At 45.6% G+C, this 18,312-nt stretch overlaps 1 protein-coding gene across 2 annotated transcripts in view; it reads left to right on the forward strand.

The window, feature by feature from the left end:
• The window catches only part of GCDH (glutaryl-CoA dehydrogenase), a 357,241-nt gene that overhangs the window by 191,627 nt on the left and 147,302 nt on the right, over nucleotides 1-18,312 (forward strand). For both annotated transcript variants that reach the window (XM_069604167.1, XM_069604169.1), the window contains exon 7: nucleotides 17,573-17,702. In XM_069604167.1, the coding sequence (XP_069460268.1) occupies nucleotides 17,573-17,702 (130 nt within the window). The remainder of the gene's footprint in view (nucleotides 1-17,572; nucleotides 17,703-18,312) is intronic.

Here is an 18,312-nt window from a genome sequence, read left to right on the forward strand (position 1 = left end):
CACCACCACCTTAGGCTGTGAACCCTCATCCTTCGGAATAGAAATGTTTAGGCCAGAAGCAAAAACCATCCACTCACCACCTTTTTGTACCTTATGGGAGGACCCATGCGACTAATTGATTTTCCCTTTGGACTTGGCCTGGCTCTTTGTGGGGTTAAACTACCTTCCTGTAGAGTTGCTGGTAATACATCAATGCCTAGGATCAGAAATGAGTCACACTCTGAACGTATTAGTTTAGTTATGACCCTATTCTTAAAGTGCACTATGGCGCACCACCACCATAACCCTCTTCCAGTTCCACTCCATCAATACCCGAAGAGTTCAGCACACTAAGTCTGTGGATTTCATTGAATAGAGTAAGAATCCTGAAATGATTTAACCATATAATACTGTCCTCCATGGTTTGTTCAAAGGGTAAGCTGACAGGGCTCATCCTATTGGCATCAAAGCTGATATTAGAGGCTCTCACTGACTTAACAACGACACTAGATTGGGCCATCAGGCGGACATTATCTTTATTTGACAGGGGTCTCTCAAAAGGGGACTCCCTCGTAGATCCAATAAAGACTTGTACAAGCCCCTCCTCTGGGAGGTCTCATTTACATCCATATTACCACTATCAATTGAAACCAGATGCATAGTTTTTGCATTTTCAAGATTCATACAAATTCTGCTATTACTCTGTTTTTTTCTTTTTCCTGTAGTCCCTTAACGTTTTGCTTCTACTTTTTTGGTCCACCCTTACAACTACTCTGTACACCTGAGGCCAGTGGATTCGGCAGAGTCTTCAGTGCAAACCATCGGGCTGATTACCAATGTTGGGATGCACGTTCAGCTCCCATGCCCACCCAAACGATTTAGGCTCAGGAAAATCTATTAGTCAAAATATAGTGTATAGCAATGCTAACAGACCATGGTTCAAGGCGCGAGAAATACAGAAGCACTGCCATATTGGAAGTGAGGCCTAGTACTTTGCAATCCCTGTTGGAAGAGCAGCAGCATAGTGCGATAGAGAATTCAAATCATCTCCCCTTCCCAAGCCGCAGCAGTGAAACCTAGCATAGCGGCCTTCAGGCCGAACAGATAAAAGTCCAATTGTATCGAGCTATAGGCCTGCAAAACCAGAAAGGAATGTGAATGACCAAGCTGAAGGGGCCCCTGAGGGACCCGCGGATGTGGAAACAAGGCACAATCACCACACACAAACTGATATGCCAGACACGAGGTTGTATTCCCAAAATCTAGGGTTTATTGCAAAGCAAATAGTCTCAGTTGGCCAAATGGTCCCACGCCCCTCGACGTGTGTCTAATAGACCTCGGGGACGCAAGAGAGCGAGGATCGTACATCAGTTACATATATACAAAGTAAGCATCTTACAATCAGAAATGACGCATTCGATACCGCCCCTAATTCATTCCCTTTGAATTGGATGCGATGATTGACCATGGTGACGAGTATGACACCTTAGACCATTATATTTAGCAACAGTTTGCAATCTCGGACCTACAGAGACAAGCCTTTGTTTTAAAGAACACAACACTTCTGTTTTCATGGGCGAGCTGTGCGTAGGGGAATGGCACATTCCAGGCCTTGCTATCTCCTAGTTTCTATTCACGCTCTGGAGGTCAGCTTGCTCTCTGGGGCCTTACAGTGCTCAAGAAGGGGGGGCCGCAAAGAAGAGCATAATTCAAACCTTTTAATATTAGTTTCGTACATTGCTATTCCTTTAGGGAGACTCGCTGGCATCTGTGTACTGATTAGAATGCCTTGCTCCTTGCCTCCAAGGATATGTGAGGGAGGGGACCGGGAATTTCTGTCTGGCTTTCAGCGTTATGTTTCAACATGTCTTTAGTAACCTTGGACCATTGAAGCAGAATAATATCTCAGCAAAGCAGTTTTACATGAAGCAAAGAGGCAAAGTTGGAGAAAACAGAGAAAACAAAATGGCGATTTTGGTCATCTTAAAATCGCCTTACTTTAGTTAAACTAATGGCTATATATTCCTAACACTGAAATGAGGCGGTTGGTCTTCGGCCAACCAATTATCTTATATTGCCTTACATTTGAGGGATGTCTAATTTTTCTAGACTGACAAAACCCTCCTCTTGGCCGTATGCCAAACGCCTCACTCATACATTGCATCCTCCTCCGACCAAGTGTCTGATTCTGATTCTGAACCCTGTACACTCGTCATCTCTTCTTCATTGTCATCAATATCGATTGCCATGAATTCTTTAATAGTTTTGGATTCATCACTGCTGTGAGTGTTTGTTCTAGTAGTGTTTTTTCTTTCTACCATTTGTACACATTCTTCACTGATCTCAGTGCATACTATAGGGAGACAATGTATGCAACAACAACATGTCATGAATATTCCTAGTATTGCTACTAAGATTGCAAATATTTTCCATCCCCAGGATCGTAACAATTCCCAATACCAGGAGCTTATGTTCAACTCCCAACCTCCTTCAGGGGGGTGAAGATCAGAGCTCAAAACATGCAATTTTCTTATCGCTTCGAAAATCGTGGAGGAGTCGCCGCTTACAAATACGCAACATGCTGATCCCACGATTTTGCAAACACGGCCGCGATCAACTAAGATTACATCAAGAGCCATTCTATTCTGAAGTGACATTAATCTAATTCCCTTTTCCTCTAGTGTCATGTTGTATAATATATCTGTTGTCACATTTATTGTTTTCTCTAATATATAGGACAATTGTCTTATATTATAGGAGTTTACGGCTTGGCTCACGAATGGCACGAATGATTTTGCTATGTCTTTCACTAACAAACCCTCTTCATTTCACCGCGGTCTGGACTTGGCCAATTTGGCCACATCTGCTGTTCTTGAAAGGAATATCCCAGGGAACAATAATCCTAAATAACAAGTACCTCCCCAATTTCTGGGCAGCCAGGGATATGCTTTTTCTCCACATATAAAGTAAACGGGACCCCCAACATAAACTGGCTCTACCTCTTTCTCCAGGAATGCTATGTTCATGCATCTAGTGGATGTCCCTACTGAATAGGAACCCCTCTTCTTCAGGCAAAAGGGCACTGAACGTGGACTGGATTTCACTGGATAGGATGGGGGAACCGTGGGCCTCATTACGACCCAGGCGGTAAGGGGTTTACGGCAGCGTAAACAGCGCCGACCCTTACCGCCTGAGTACGAGGTCCCTTAGCGCCATGGCGGATTTAACACCTGCTTTTAGCAGGTGTTAAAATCCATGGCGCTAAGGGACCATGGAGTTAATTACGCCACCGTAATTTACGGTGGCGTAATTAACGCCTTCCCCACTCCCATTATGCCCTATGGGGCAAAAATGGGAATGGGGAAGGGTAAATGGGGATTGGGGACTTACCGCCCCGCCAAGGTCGGAATGGGGCGGTAAGTCCGCCAACCACCATGGCGTAAACGTAGTTTACGCCATGGTGGTAAAGTCACGGCCCAGGCGGTAACTTACCGCCTGGGTCGTAATGAGGCCCCGTGTCTTTATTTACTTCGTGTTTCATTTGGAATGTGATTACAGATGATTTATAAGGCACAAACAATCTATCCTGTGGCATTATCACTGGTGTAATTAATCGCGTGTTGCGAAATATGGCACAACCGACTAGTTTCATGATCACTTCCTCATACTCATATTTGTTCCATCTAGTTGACCAGTTTCACTTTCGTTCCATTTCCCATAATATAAGGCACTCAGAGAGGCATAGCATGCAGAGGTCAATGGCAGGGGCTGTACATACCATCCAATTCCCTTCCCACCATGCTGTGGCAAGTGGGCACATACCCAACAATCAGTTTTCCTCAATATTGAGTGTGTCATGTTCATTATTAGCAATAATGTGTTGTTCCCATACCCTTCCCTATGTCTTTCTTCCATTGGGGATAGGGTATAGGAAACCACATGAACTGGGCTCTCTGTCGCAGAAATGTTTAGAACAGGCAAGAGTACTTCCAGAGGGTGTATCTCTTCCAGGTACCACAATACTGACATTGTCATGATTGGGGCCAGTACACTCATTATACACATTATTACTGTTAAGCACAGCATACAGCTTTTCCGACCATTCTTTTTTTCGACTTTCTATGTACCATGTTTAACTCGTTAACAGCAGTGGTGCAGGAGGGGACGTAAACTGATTCAGTCATCTTTCCTCATTGTTCTTCTTCCGCTGTGTTCGTCGTGAATGTCTCTTGTTGATGCGCTCGCTGGGCTGTCAGTAAGTTTGATAAATGTCTGCAGTTTATTTATGCCAGCTCTTAGCAACTTGGATTGCTTCTACATTAGGCAAGATCTCTGTGCATCTGCACATCACTCCAAAGTTCCAGAGCAATTTTTCGATTGCCTTTTGTACCATGTGCGCCCCGCTTGTCTGCACGGGTTCAGGAAACATTAATTTTATATTAGCACCGAGGAGTCACGCTTATTGGGCTGTCTGTTTTGCACAGCCCTCATGTCGCTTTCCTCTTTCCACGCCCTTCTCCCATCCACCCGAATTGCCGTGTGTGTAGTCGGGAGGATCCGATAGGGCCCACGCCACCTGTGTGCTAATGATGTCTTTCGCTCAAAGTTTTTTATTAGCACCCAGCTTCCTGGCTCCAGTGCGTGTCCCGGGCTGGTGTATCTTATGGGCAACACCTCCTGCACCTGCTGATGAATCAAACGCAATTTCTACATTAACAGATTACAATAAATGCTGAGTAGTAGTAGCTGAGTAGAGGGTATTCCACTTCCCTTAGCCTTTTCGGCTGAGGTGCACACCAAACATTCGCCGGCCTCCCCATGACAATTTCATACGGGGAGAGCCCAGTTCTTGCCTGCACAAACGTACGCATACACAGTAAATCTATTGGTAATGCATCTACCCAACTTAGCTTGCTGCCTGCACAGATCTTACTTATTTTGGATTTTAGTATGCCGTTGTGACGTTCAATAAGACCGGCACTCATGGGATGTCTGGAGCAATGTAATCGCTTATCGATTTGGAGACGGTACTTATGGCAGTACAGTCCTTCAAGGATTACGCTTCTACCCATTTACTGAAAGCACATATAATCACCAGGACATACCTCAAGTTTTGGCATCTCTCCATTTCTATGAAATCAAAATGGATCACCTCAAATGGCATAGAGGGAGGGCCAAAACTACCTGTTGGAGTCACCGTTCCTTTCCCCACATTGTGTTGTACGCACGTGATACAATTCTGTGCCAGCCTCTCTGCATTCTTTTTTATGAGTGGATTTTCCCAAACTGTGGCTAGATGTTGGATTATTTTCTTTGCACAGATATGAGAGGGGCTGTGGACCATTGTGACCATTGCATTTACATAGGCATTGGGTAGCATCCAATTCCTGCTCTTCTTGTCCACCCAACAACCTTCCAGATCTAATTCTGCAGAGCCCTCAGCCCACCCTTGGATCTCATCAACAACGGCTTCCGCCTGCATCTCTTTGACGGTGACAATTCCATTCTCTATCATGCAGGGCACTTCCTCCGACTGTACTGTTAACATTTTTGTATTCAAATCAGTGGCAGTTTGTTTCGCAATTCTGTCTGCAAATGCGTTTCCCTCTCCCACTTTGCATGTCACTTTTTATGCGCTTCACATTTCTCTATCGCCAGGTGCTTTGGACACGTAAGTGCAGACAACAATCGTACAATCAGAGGGCCATGTTAGAAAACCTCTCTCAGCCCACAGTCTGCCAAAGTTATGAACTACGCTAAAGGCGCATTGGCTGTCAGTATATATATTTACACTCCGATTCTCAGAAATCTCACAGGCCCTCGTTAGAGCAATTATTTCTGCTGCTTGGGCAGAGTTGTAAGGGATTCTTTTACTTTCTACAATGCTCTTTAATGTGGTGATGGCATATGCAGCAGTTGATGTGCCGTCAGGTAATTTAAAGCAGCAACCGTCACAAAACAGTTCTCCATCTGGTTCTTTTAATGGGGTATCACTTAAATCAATTCTCCCTTTTGTTTCTTCCTCAGTAACCATTAAGCAATCATGTGGAGGTGATTCATTTTCACCAAGGTTTTCTCCGGGCATTGGCATTAATTCTGCTGGATTCAAAGCGCTACACCTCATAATTTGGATGTGGGATGCAAACAACACGATTTCATATCTAGTCAATCTAGCAGAGGTGAGGTGTTGTGTCTGCGTTCTATTGAGTAGAACGTCTATGCCATGTGGCACCATCAAAATTAAAGTGTGCCCCAATACCATCCCTTCTGTTTGTTTCACTGATGCAGCAGCCGTTTCAACAGCTCGCAAACATCATGGTAATGCGCGCGCTACGGGGTCCAGCGCGGAAGAAAAATAACCGCACAGCCTATTTCTTCCACCTTGTTCCTGTGTCAAGACAGATAACGTGCAGCCTTTACTTTCATGCACAAACAACCTAAAAACGTTTTCATAATTTGGTGTGCCCAAAACTGGAGCAGAACACAGTGCAGCTTTGAGCAAATCAAATGCTTTCTGACATTCTTCCTTCCACTGCAAAGGCATCACAGCATCCTTCTTTGTCAACTCCACCATTGGTTTTACAATTAAAGCAAAATTCGCAATCCACTGACGGCAATAGGAAGCCATGCCTATTATAGCTCTGACTCCTTTCTGTGTCTTTGGAATAGGCATACCAGAAATTCTCTCTATTCTCGCCGGCGTTAGTCTTCTCCCTTCTTTTGAAAGTAGGTAACCCAAATAAGTCACCTTCTTCTGACAATACTGGAATTTCTTTAAGCTTGCTTTAGGGCCATGCGCAGCTAGATGGGTCAATAACAAGACAGTACTTTTTTTACAAATCTCTTCCGTGTCAGCAGCAATCAACAGGTCATCAATATACTGTAACAATACACAACCTGCCGGTAGTTCTAGCATATCTAACTGTTCTTTTAATGCTCTACTGTATATACTCAGACTTTCTGTGTAACCCAGTGGAATGCGGGTGAATGTGAATGATCGTCCTCCTAAAGTGAAGGCGAACAAATATCTGTTTTCCTTATGTACCGGAATGCTGAAGAAAGCATTCTTCAGAACGATAACGCTAAAGTATTCTGCCGAGGCAGGAATCATTGTCAAAATTGTGGTAACATCTGGAACCAACGGGAATTGAGGGTCTACTACTCTGTTTAATGCACGCAAATCAATTATGAAACGGTACAGTACCTCGTTACCCCCTTTCTTATACACTGGAAGGATGGGGCTGTTACATATACTGCCTGTAATCTCTTCAATTACTCCCAATTTCACCAAATCAGAAACAATACTTTTCAATCCTTTCTCTCCTTCTGCTGAAATGTTATACTGCGGAATACGTGGTAGTGTTACTCCTTCTTTTGAAACAATTTTCACTGGCTCTATTTTCAAGCATCCCACATTGTCATTCATAGCCCAAATGCAAGTGGGCACCTCACTCAATTCCCCTGTTAATGGTTTAGACACAAATTCAGATACTGGCACATTCTGAGGATAAATGGTCAAAAATACCACCTCTGGTGTACAGTGGATAACTGCGCTTAGTTTTTTCAATAGATTCAATCCCAGGAGATTTTCCCCACAGTTCTCTGTTAAAAGGAATGGAGAATGTTCAGTAAAACGGCCTATTGTCACTGCTACTGGTTTGGATTTATTACTGGGGTACCTGCAAACCCTACTGAAATATTAATTCGCCCTGACAGTGGTATATCTCGAACCAAGTGATGGTCTATCGAGCACTTTTGTGCCCCCGTATCCACGAGGAATCTATGCTCTTCAGTCCCGACTTTCATTTCTACGTAGGGTCCTTTCTAATTCACGGGAATAGATACTGGTTCCGACCCCTGTCTTGGGCTGTCCTATTGGGGCAACAACACATCTTCCGAAGTGTAGTCGCTGCTATTATTGTAGTATGCACCTGATTGAGTGTCAAAAATATTCCCGCCTCTTCCTCTACTTCCATTTTGCATACCCTGATGATGGGTAAAAGTAGTTTGATTCAGAGCCTGGCCTTGATTCTGGGCACTATTCGCCTGACTATTTTGGTGCTGCTGCATATGATTTCTGTTATGGCCATTTGTTCCTGGGTGCCCTCTGTGTTGTCTTCTCTGACCGTACCCACCTCTATTTTGTAAGTGTGGACATTGTGCTCGCCAGTAACCTTCCTCTTTGCAATACGCACATTGATTTAATCCCAAGGGCTCTCCATGCATGTTCAAATTACTCCTGCCTTGTGTATTTTCTCTTCTCCTATTGTGTCCTGACACTTGCTGGAGTAGCACTCTCGTTTTCAAGTTTTTTCTTTCCTTCGCTTCCTTCTCCTTCTCTGCATTCACTCGATTTTCATAATTTTAGGCCATATGTAATACCTCACTTAATGTTTTTGCTTGCCATGCACTTTCTGATGTCATTATTAGATTTTGGATCGGAAGTATTAATCCTCTCACATGTTTATCAACAAATAGCCTTTTTCCCGCTTCCGTGCTTACATCCTGCCCACTGAAGTCTGTAAATACTTTCTCAAATCTATTAAAATAATCTGTAGCTAACTCGTCCTTACCTTGAACGCACGCAGTCAATTTGCCCCATTGAATTCTTTTCTCTGGGACAATTTCTTTAAATTTCTGCACTTTTTGTGCCGGTAATGCCATCATATTCGGCCCCGGTTTTGCCCCTACTGCTTTATCTTTATCCTCCTGCATTAAATTTGCCCAAGTGGCGCCGTAGGCCGTCTCATCATCTACCTTCCTTATTTGTTTCCATATGTCCGCTGGCAGGATTACTGGGAATATTGGATCTATATCACTCATAGTGAACATAGATGATTGCAATTGGGATTCTACTTCTTTATAGAAGCCTGCTGGATTCTTTCGTATATCAGGGATCGTTTGTTTTATGTTATTCACTTCCTGTCTAGAGAAGGGAACGTGCACATATTGGGCTGTGTAGTGTGCTGGAGTTACCTGAGCTGGAGTGGTGCCCGTCGCAGGAATCTCTACCTCCGGTACAAAGGTAGGGGGCACTTCCCTCATAGTAAATACTGTGCTCACTATTCCTCCCCCTTCTCTCATATGCAACAATATTCCCAGATCGAGGGATAAGGCTGTTTCTCCCTTCCCTCGTTCCAATGCCCTCTTATATACTGCCATTGTCTCGGGGGGGTGGGGAGGGGTGGCTGTCTTTCTTCGCATTTACATCTCTGTCTATCAAATATTCAACCATTGTCTGCAGTGCTTTTCTTTTCATCGGCAAGGAATATTCATCAAATATTCCATGTATTTCCATTGCAGAAATACTGGGGATCTGAAATCCATTTTAACGCTTCTCGTATGCATACTTTTAGCCTATCACCTGTCTGTCCTGATGACGACAAGAATCGCTGCTGTCGATTGGGTACCACCGCTTCCTTCCTACCCCTCACAATATCCTTCCTCCTATACCCCGGTGTGGCAAATATTTCAGCATATTCATCATCAAGTTCATTCTTAAGTTCAAAAAGTCGGTCCACATGCTCTTTTATTTCTTCGTCTCTCTCTCTACAACGGGCCAATGCATTCAAATCCAACAATCGTTGTGGCGGTAACCTGCCAATTAACTTTTTCCATAGTGCCGTCAAATATTCCCCCATGCATTCCAACAATACCTGTCTTTCATTGCTCTTCCTGAAATCATACATCGACGCTAGCGTTGCCGTCTCATCATTCCCGTCTAGATAAATGCTTTCTCTCCTTGCTGATCGCACTGCGGGTCACTCTCTCACATCCACTTTGTCCTTCTCTCTCTCTCTCTCTCTCTCTCTCTCTCTCTCTCTCTCTCTCTCTCTCTCTCTCTCTCTCTCTCTCTCTCTCTCTCTCTCTCTCTCTCTTCAATTTGTTCAAGTTCACTTATTGGGGGAGCTGTCGGGACAGAGACACCCTCTTGGGCGAGAGGTGCAGAGGGGACAGTGGAAACGGGTGATGACTGTTGGGGCTGTGGCAATTGCGAAACACTCGGGGCTGGCTGACTAGTGGGCAGCGCTGTTCCTATTGCAGCCTGTGGCTGAACTGGGGTTGGGAGGGGCCGAGCAACGGGAGGGGGCTGAGCGGCAGCTCCTGACGTAGTCTTTTTTTAGTCTCTCCTCTCGGGCCCTGTTTTGTTTCAGTCAATATTTTATTTATCAGCTCATCTAATGAATGTAGCTCTCTTTGTGGATATATTATTTTCAATTCTCAGCTGGTCGCGTCTCTCTGCCTTCCTCAAACTATTACTCCACTCCTCTTCCTCTTTTTCCTCCGCTTTCTCTGCTCTCGATTTATGCCTACGCGCATGTTTCTCTCTACTTCTAAATCGGAGCATTGCTTCCCTCCTCCAGTCCCTAAGGATATCAAATGCCGCAGGGCGTGCTTTCTTACTCATCAGAACCTTTTCCAGGTTATCTATTTACCCCATTTCAAAACTCCCATGTTTCGGCCACTGCAGATCCTCCTGCTTTCTGGTTTGCCTATGCCAAATTTCACAAAACATTATCGCTCCCACACTATACTTCACATACTTATCATAAGCAGGTGTTCCACCCAGAGGTGTGACCTGGCCAGTTTCCAAAGATTGTCCACCACAGCGGAAAAATCCCGCTAGGGTGGACAATACCCCAGGCATGTTTTAACCTTACCCTTTGGCTAATCAAACTTACTCTGGGTGTTTGATTTTGCAAAATCAACTCTCAACCAATATCAGGATTACTTACTAATCGGGGCACGACTCACCTGATCAATCAATTTGCCTTTTCAAGACACAATTTGCCCGTATACTGACGCAACCAAATGACGCTGTGTCTGCATATCTTGGCTCTGCCTCGTTTCGGGACCCTCGCCTCCTTGTTCGCTGGCTGGGCACGTCGATCAGGGATCAGCTGTGCGCAGATCTGCATAGGAGTCTCATCGCTTACGCAAGGGCTCCCCGAACACCTCTTGATCCCGGTTCGATCGTTCTCGTCCTCGCCTTTCTTGCCGCCTTATTTTGCAACGTACACAATGGAACAAGCGGGGGAGGGTCCCTATTCGGGCGCCATCTTGAAGGGGCCCCTGAGGGACCCTCGGATGTGGAAACAAGACACAATCACCACACAAGAACTGATATGCCAGACACAAGGTTGTATTCCCAAAATCTAGGGTTTATTGCAAAGCAAATAGTCTCAGTTGGCCAAATGGTCCCACGCCCCTCGACGTGTGTCTAACAGACCTCGGGGGACGCAAGAGAGCGAGGATCGTACATCAGTTACATATATACAAAGTAAGCATTTTACAATCAGTAATGGCACATTTGATACCGCCCCTAATTCATTCCCTTTGAATTGGATGCAATGATTGACCATGGTGACGTGTATGACACCTTAGACCATTATATTTAGCAACAGTTTGCAATCTCGGACCTACAGACACAAGTCTTTGTTTTAAAGAACACAACTCTTCTGTTTTCGTGGGCAAGCTGTGCGTAGGGGAATGGCACATTCCAGGCCTTGCTATCTCCTAGTTTCTATTCACACTCTGGAGGTCAGCTTGCTCTCTGGGGCCTTACAGTGCTCAAGAAGGGGGGACCGCAAAGAAGAGCATAATTCAAACCTTTTAATATTAGTTTTGTACATTGCTATTTCTTTAGGGAGTGTTAAACGTATCTTCACGGGATCGTGGTTTACCTCTTTTTCCTGTAGACCGTGGAGTTGAGGTTGCCAGTCTGTCGAAGTCTTGATAGCCGATGAAAGAGTAACGCGAGGAATTAGCCCAATCCCCTCCTGACGGTATATGACAGGATGGCAGTGAACCAACTCCCAACGCCACGGGTGGCACTTCTCAGGATTAGCGTGACGTCGGGACAGTGTTTCCACTGGCTGAGAAGGCTTGATGAAATCACCGATGAAAACGGAGAGGAACTCAGGAACTTCCAAGGCAGTAAGGCACAGGTACCGGCAGGGCACAAGACAGGCAAAGGAAAGCAAACTGCAAGAAGAAGCAGTACTGACAGGGGTCCCCACTACTACTAGGAACCCAGACGAAACCTCCTCCACCCTGAACCAGGGGCTGGCTAGTAACGAAGATAGGGGAAGAAAGGGTAGGAGGACCAGAAGCAAGAAGGAGTAAGGAGTAAGGAGAAAAGGCAGGACTGAGCAGGAAAGGCAGACCTGGAAACTGGAGGGCTGAAAACCTAGCACCAGGCTCCAGCAGCGCATACACAGTAACAACCGCGTTGAGACGCGTTGTCCCTGTGTATGCGATGCCTATTTATGGTCCGGGGTCAAAACGAGGCTTGGAACGCATGTTCCGATGCTGCGCATGCGCGGGACGTCGAATACTGACGATCCGCGCATGCGCAGATCCTCGCAAGATGGCGGCGTCCACGGCGCCCATCCGAACCGCGGGTCGGCGTGAAGAGAGTCGCCACCGCGGGTACAGCCTCCATGAAGGAGGAGACTGCTGCGGCCGTGGACCAGGAACCCAGGTAAGTGGCGCCGACGCCCGCGAGCGAGCGCGCGGCGTGACAGGGAGACTCACTGGCATCTGTGTACTGATTAGAATGCCTTGCTCCTTGCCTCCAAGGATATGCGAGGGGGGGACCGGGCATTTCTGTCTGGCTTTCAGCGTTATGTTTCAACATGTCTTTAGTAACCTTGGAACATTGAAGCAGAATAATATCTCAGCAAAGCAGTTTTACATGAAGCAAAGAGGCAACGCTAGAGAAAACAGAGAGAAAACAAAATGGCGATTTTGGTCATCTTAAAATGGCCTTACTTTAGTTAAGCTAATGGCTATATATTCCGAACACTGAAATGAGGCGGTTGGTCTTCGGCCAACCAATTATCTTACATTGCCTTAAATTCGAGGGGTGTCTAATTTTTCTAGACTGACAAAGCATGGGCAGGGCTTTGCCCATCGCGAAGGACTAACCGATGGGAGCCGGAGTACAGGTCTTGAGCTGCCAACATGTCCAGTCTAGATTTAGGGCACTAGTACCCCACCCCTACCCCCCCAGGAGAAGGGCCGTCCCTTTTGAACTGCCAGATGCCCATAAAACAGGATACCTAATCCATCAGAATTCGGATGATTAGAGTGGTCTTCGAAAAGCCCAGGCAAAGCTCCAGGGAGGGGCAGCTGATAAGGGGGGAGCCAGGAGTGAAACAACCTGTGATTTGTCATAAGAGCTGCAGCAGGTGATGCCAATCAATTTAGTACATCAGCTTGGAGGCATGGTGGGAGCACCCCCGCATTTCTGACATCAAGAGAAGCGTACCATTATTCTAAAGAGCCAATTTGACCTTGGAGATATCCACTGAGCTCATGTTAACAATCAGGTGCACACCACATGACAAAACTAATGGGGAAGGTAACATTCAAGGTACCTTGCAAACCAAGCAGCGGAGAACCAAGATCACAGAGTAGGGGGGCCACGCGTTGGAGGGCAGGGTTAGGTTAGGATGTGGCGACTCGGTCAAGGGTCTATAGGGGACTGGTAGTCTGTTTATAGGTGGTAACCAATAAGGGTGGGGGGTTATTATTGTATGTTTACGTCCCGCGTGATGTTGTTCTCTCTTAAAACGCCATGCATGTTTTGAACTAATGGAGAGCTCTGTGGCAGTTCGGTTCTACATTACATTCTGTCACCTTTTGCCTTTATTTATACAAAATAAACCTTGTTTTCCTTGCAAAGAGGTACACCAAGCCTTTTTCCTTAGAGGAGTGTTTTTTTTAAAATGATCTGGTTGTCTAGGGAACGTGCCTTAAACCTCCACAGACCGGCCAACCTCGGGAGGATAGCTCAGGGCCAACACGCTCACCTTGGAAGCAAGACTACGCTAAGCAAAACAGGTTCGATCCCCGGGCCCGTGCTTAGAAACCTCTGAGTATTAAACGCGTTATAAATACCCATTACCCATTACAACCTACCCTGGTAAAACCGGTTTCCTGCTTTATTACACTGGCTGACAGCATGTCAGGCCCAAACTCTGAGGGCGACTTAACATCCATTGGTGACTGCACCCTTTTTTGTATCCAAAATGTCTCCTTCACATAGCCCTCTTCTTTTTCTTAGTCTTAGCTGGGTTTCTAACTGGCAATCATGGCAATTCCGGAATAGACACGTTGGGAGATACATAAGGAATGGATGCAGATCTATGGCTAATAGCATCCTATGGAACAGTCCCCATAGGAGAGCTAATCAAATCAGTCAGTATTGGTGAGGCACTTTGACGGCCTAACAAACGGGGGCGCCAACCTGGTGTCTCAGGCTCTATTGGGACCCTCGTCCCTCCGTCACCCTGGTTCGCTGTTTTAACTCTTGTATCCACCATCTGTCTAATTTCAAGACTAGAAATATTATGATCCACTCTACCACAAACTTCCAGAATTTTGTCCAACAGCTTCGCATGTACTTCCAACTCTCTTTTAGTGTCCTCATGCAGAGCTACCGGCTATCAAAATATCCTATGTATTGCTCCAAGGGCAGGAGGGGCAGGTGTCTCCAGGCAATTCACCATTGAATCCGAGATGGATTGGGCCTTTCCTCTCAAACACTGAGAGGAAGGGATCTTTTTCAATGCTGTTTACAAGGTCCGCTCTGGAGGAGATGTTCCCTACACACTTAGTCCATCTCCACATTAGGTGCGTTATAGTCCAGACTAAAGCAAGATCTTAAAAATTATGTCTAGCTAAAACCTTCTCCCAGCATGGATGGGAGTAACGGGGTCGATAGTTAACTTGTTCATTGGATTCCTTGCAACCCTATGATCATCTTAGCTATCCCCATCTTTTAATGGTAAGTAGAATTTGTGATTTTCCCCAGTAAAGAATGGCACCTTCCTATCCTTTTTTTACTTATGTTTCCAGGGCTCTAGGAATCTTTACTGTATCCTATCTGGCCAACTCACCCACAAGGCTGCATCATTGCCTTGTTACCGACTTGTTACTTCTCAGATTGTAAGCGCATTCCATGGTCGTTACCCAAATGGCTTGAATGCCAGGTTCCAAGATGGCCCACCAGTCTGCAAGACTGCACTTAGTGACACTTCACGGAAGACGCAGATTTTGTTGGCGTCTCCGCTCCATACTCTGCCCATCTTCAAGCACAACAATAAGGTTGGGCACAAAAATGGGTTGTGGTGGTGCTTTGAAAGTTCTTTAAAGTAAAATAAGTATTTACCCCAGATGAGGTAAGTATCCTACTCTATCCTATTTCCAAAGTCAGTCCAAGGAAAGGATCCTTAGCCCAGATTCAATGACCAGAGGCCAGGCAAGAGGGATTTTAGGACAAGGGCTTTACAACCTATCTTACCCACTGAAGGACAGGGGGTGGGGAACAAGTATGTTATCTTACCCCCTCACTCTGATTCTTCCAGGTGACACTGCAAGTCTTCTGGAATTCTCCGGGGACACAATCTTCGGTCCTTGTATCGGTTGAGGGAAGCCCAGGGGTCGTGGATAGAGAGATCACTTTTCAGGTCGGGAGCTGGTCACCTTGCACAACAGGGAGTTCCAGTCAATTTCAAGAAGAATACCCCAAATAAAGAAAAGGTGAAGACTTCAGCAGTGCAGACACTTCAGGACACCTTATAGTAGTGCAGCAGACACTTTGGGACAACACAAGGGAGTGCAGGAAGATTGTTCCAGCAGTGGTCCCCACGGTCAGGTAGCAACAGGTGATCACCCAGCAGTGAACACATAAGCAGCCCCAGCACAGCTTCCTTTGGGGTGAGATAGCTGAAATTGCGAGGACCGGAGACTTGTGGCATAAGTAGAAGATCTGGCAAGTCTCAAGGCTGTGCTCGGAACGAAGACGGCTGCAACAAGGAAGCCCAAAAGGGAGCTGATGAGTTTACTGGGTGGTCCAGGGACATCTCAGAAGGCTTTCAGGGCACAGCCCCTCAAGCAGGGGTTGAGACTGGTTGTTTGCACCGGTCCAAGGGTCGATTCAGCCACAAGGGTCTTCTGAGATCAGCCAGAGGAGCAGGGCTTCACCAAACCAACCACTGGAGTCCTCGGGTTGCCAGCAGCTTTTCCTCGAAAGAGTTTTGGTTCCAGCGAAGATCTGTCGAATAGCTGCAGGAACCCTCCTTTTATCCAAGGTTCAGGCTGGCAGCTAGCCCAAGCCCACCAATGGTAAGGATCTGCAATATTCAAACAGCCCAGGGTTGCCCAATTTTGGACAACCATTGGCCATCACATCTGTCCAACAGATGTTTGGGCGCCAGATTATGTGTACTGGGGCCAGACAGTCTCCGGCCTGTCCTTTGGGTTACAAACACAAAGACCACTTTCCCGCGAAAGCAGCCTGGGAAAGGGGTTGCAATAAATGGCATTTCCCGGCCCTGAAAAGGCAGGAAGAAGGCTAATAAACAATATGGCCAGAGAACAAGTGAAAGTCTGGTGGTACAGCTAATTTAGGGTGTTAGCCTCCTTTTAGTAAGCATTTGCCATAAATGCAAAAGTGCACGAAAGAAATATAAAAATAATTGTCAAAATCCCATCATATCACGCACACTGTCAAAGTAACCAAATAGCCATTGGTTAAAATGTTATAAGACTACAAAGTATTCCTGACTGCACTTCAATGTAAGGTGATGTGTGCAATTGTAAAAATACAAGCACTCTTGGGGAGTAGTCAGTTTTCCCATAGGAATGAGCAAAACAGGCAAGGGAAGTGAAGCGGAAGACTTAACTGGCCTCAAAGTCAGGACAGTGTTCGCAAATAAGAAAAAAGACTGGGGCTCCCATGGGAATTTATGGAGGAAAAGGTGCCAGAAGGAAACCGTTTCTAACTGGGTCCCTGGTAATACTTCACATAGGGTGAGGCATGCTGCCATCACATTAGAGATGTCTGTGTACTTTGGGAAGTCTTCCAGTACTGGTACAACAAAAGGTGGACGACTCCATGTCATTGAATAGAAGGAATGCATTGAGGGAGTGATTTTGGGAGGTCTCACCTTCAAAGTCAATAAAACAATCCCAAACGTTCTAGCAGTAGTGCTGGGAGCCCCTGGGAAGCAATGGGAAGATTTGCAAAAATGTCCCTAACAGTAATCAAAAGCCAGTCTCTGAGAGTTTAAGGGTGGTATCAGGCCTTTTAGATTTTACATTGTATTTCACTATCTTTTCATGAGGAAAGAGATAAATGGGAGATAAATCCACATAGGAGAGAAGAACTGGAGAAATATCCAGGCACACTTCATAAAGTGATGCATTTAAACCTAAGGTGGTGCCATATCCTAAAAGAAGCAATAGTATATGCCTACTGTTCAGAGCTCAAAGTCACCACTGATTTATTTCAAAGGCAACTGGGAGAATTGTTGGGGTTTGGAGGGATTCTTGTATGAAAGGGGGATTCTAGTAAAACCAGCCATGGCAAGAGGTTTAGGAAGGTTATACAACATGTTGAACAAGTCGTCCTTTGCACACAAAACTGCCAGTATTATAGGAGGACAATGTGATACGTAATACAACAAAGTTATTTGTTTTATGTTGCGCACATTTCCCAACCAATGTTTTCCATCTGACGGTAGAGCTAGTAAACCATCTACTGGTCTGTTTAATTTTTCTTTGTGTTTATTTGTTGTCGTAGCCAAAGGAGAGTTACTTGGCTGCTTCGGCCTGACTGAGCCAAATCATGGAAGCGATCCAGCTGGAATGGAGACAAAGGCACGTCACAATCCTACCAGCGGCACTTATACGCTCAACGGCTCCAAGACCTGGTAAGAGAGTGGCTGGCACCAGCTAACATGCTGTTGAGGGTGAAAGTAAAAACTCACTGTTGTACTTCTTAGCCTCCTAGTTGTTCAGAAGTACCAGTATGTGATGTCGCAATCAGAAAGTGCATAATACTATTGAGCATGTATCTTAGGACTTTAAGAATTGATGCTTAAGAATCTGATAGTTGGTGGGTCCAACGATACCCATTTGTCATCCCAAGCAGTTTTTAAAAAACGATTTCCTCTTTTTGTTGCTTTTGTGCGGAATCTGTTTTAAGATGAGGAAAGTGTAGCAGTGTTTGAGGGTGTATCATATGAATTGTGGGGCTGATGGAACAAGTACAGCAGTTCGTCTGCTGTGTAACTTTGACAATGCTTGGGGGGCGTGGCTAAGCAGCCATGAGATAAGGACGTGTTTTTGTGCGTCTCCTGCTGATCCTGAAACATCCGTCGGTGCATAGCTGCCTGGACTAACGCAGTTGTGATATAAATGGAGCTACAGATGGGGGAATATGTGAGGAGCGCTGAAATCGAACAATCGTACTGAACACGGGCATGTAACTAAAGTTACAGAAAGAACAAATGCGTGTAGATCCCAGAGCGGAATAATCAA

The sequence above is a fragment of the Ambystoma mexicanum genome, chromosome 3q, assembly GCF_040938575.1.
Source record: "Ambystoma mexicanum isolate Mex_15411 chromosome 3q, UKY_AmexF1_1, whole genome shotgun sequence".
Classification (NCBI taxonomy): Eukaryota; Metazoa; Chordata; class Amphibia; order Caudata; family Ambystomatidae; genus Ambystoma; species Ambystoma mexicanum.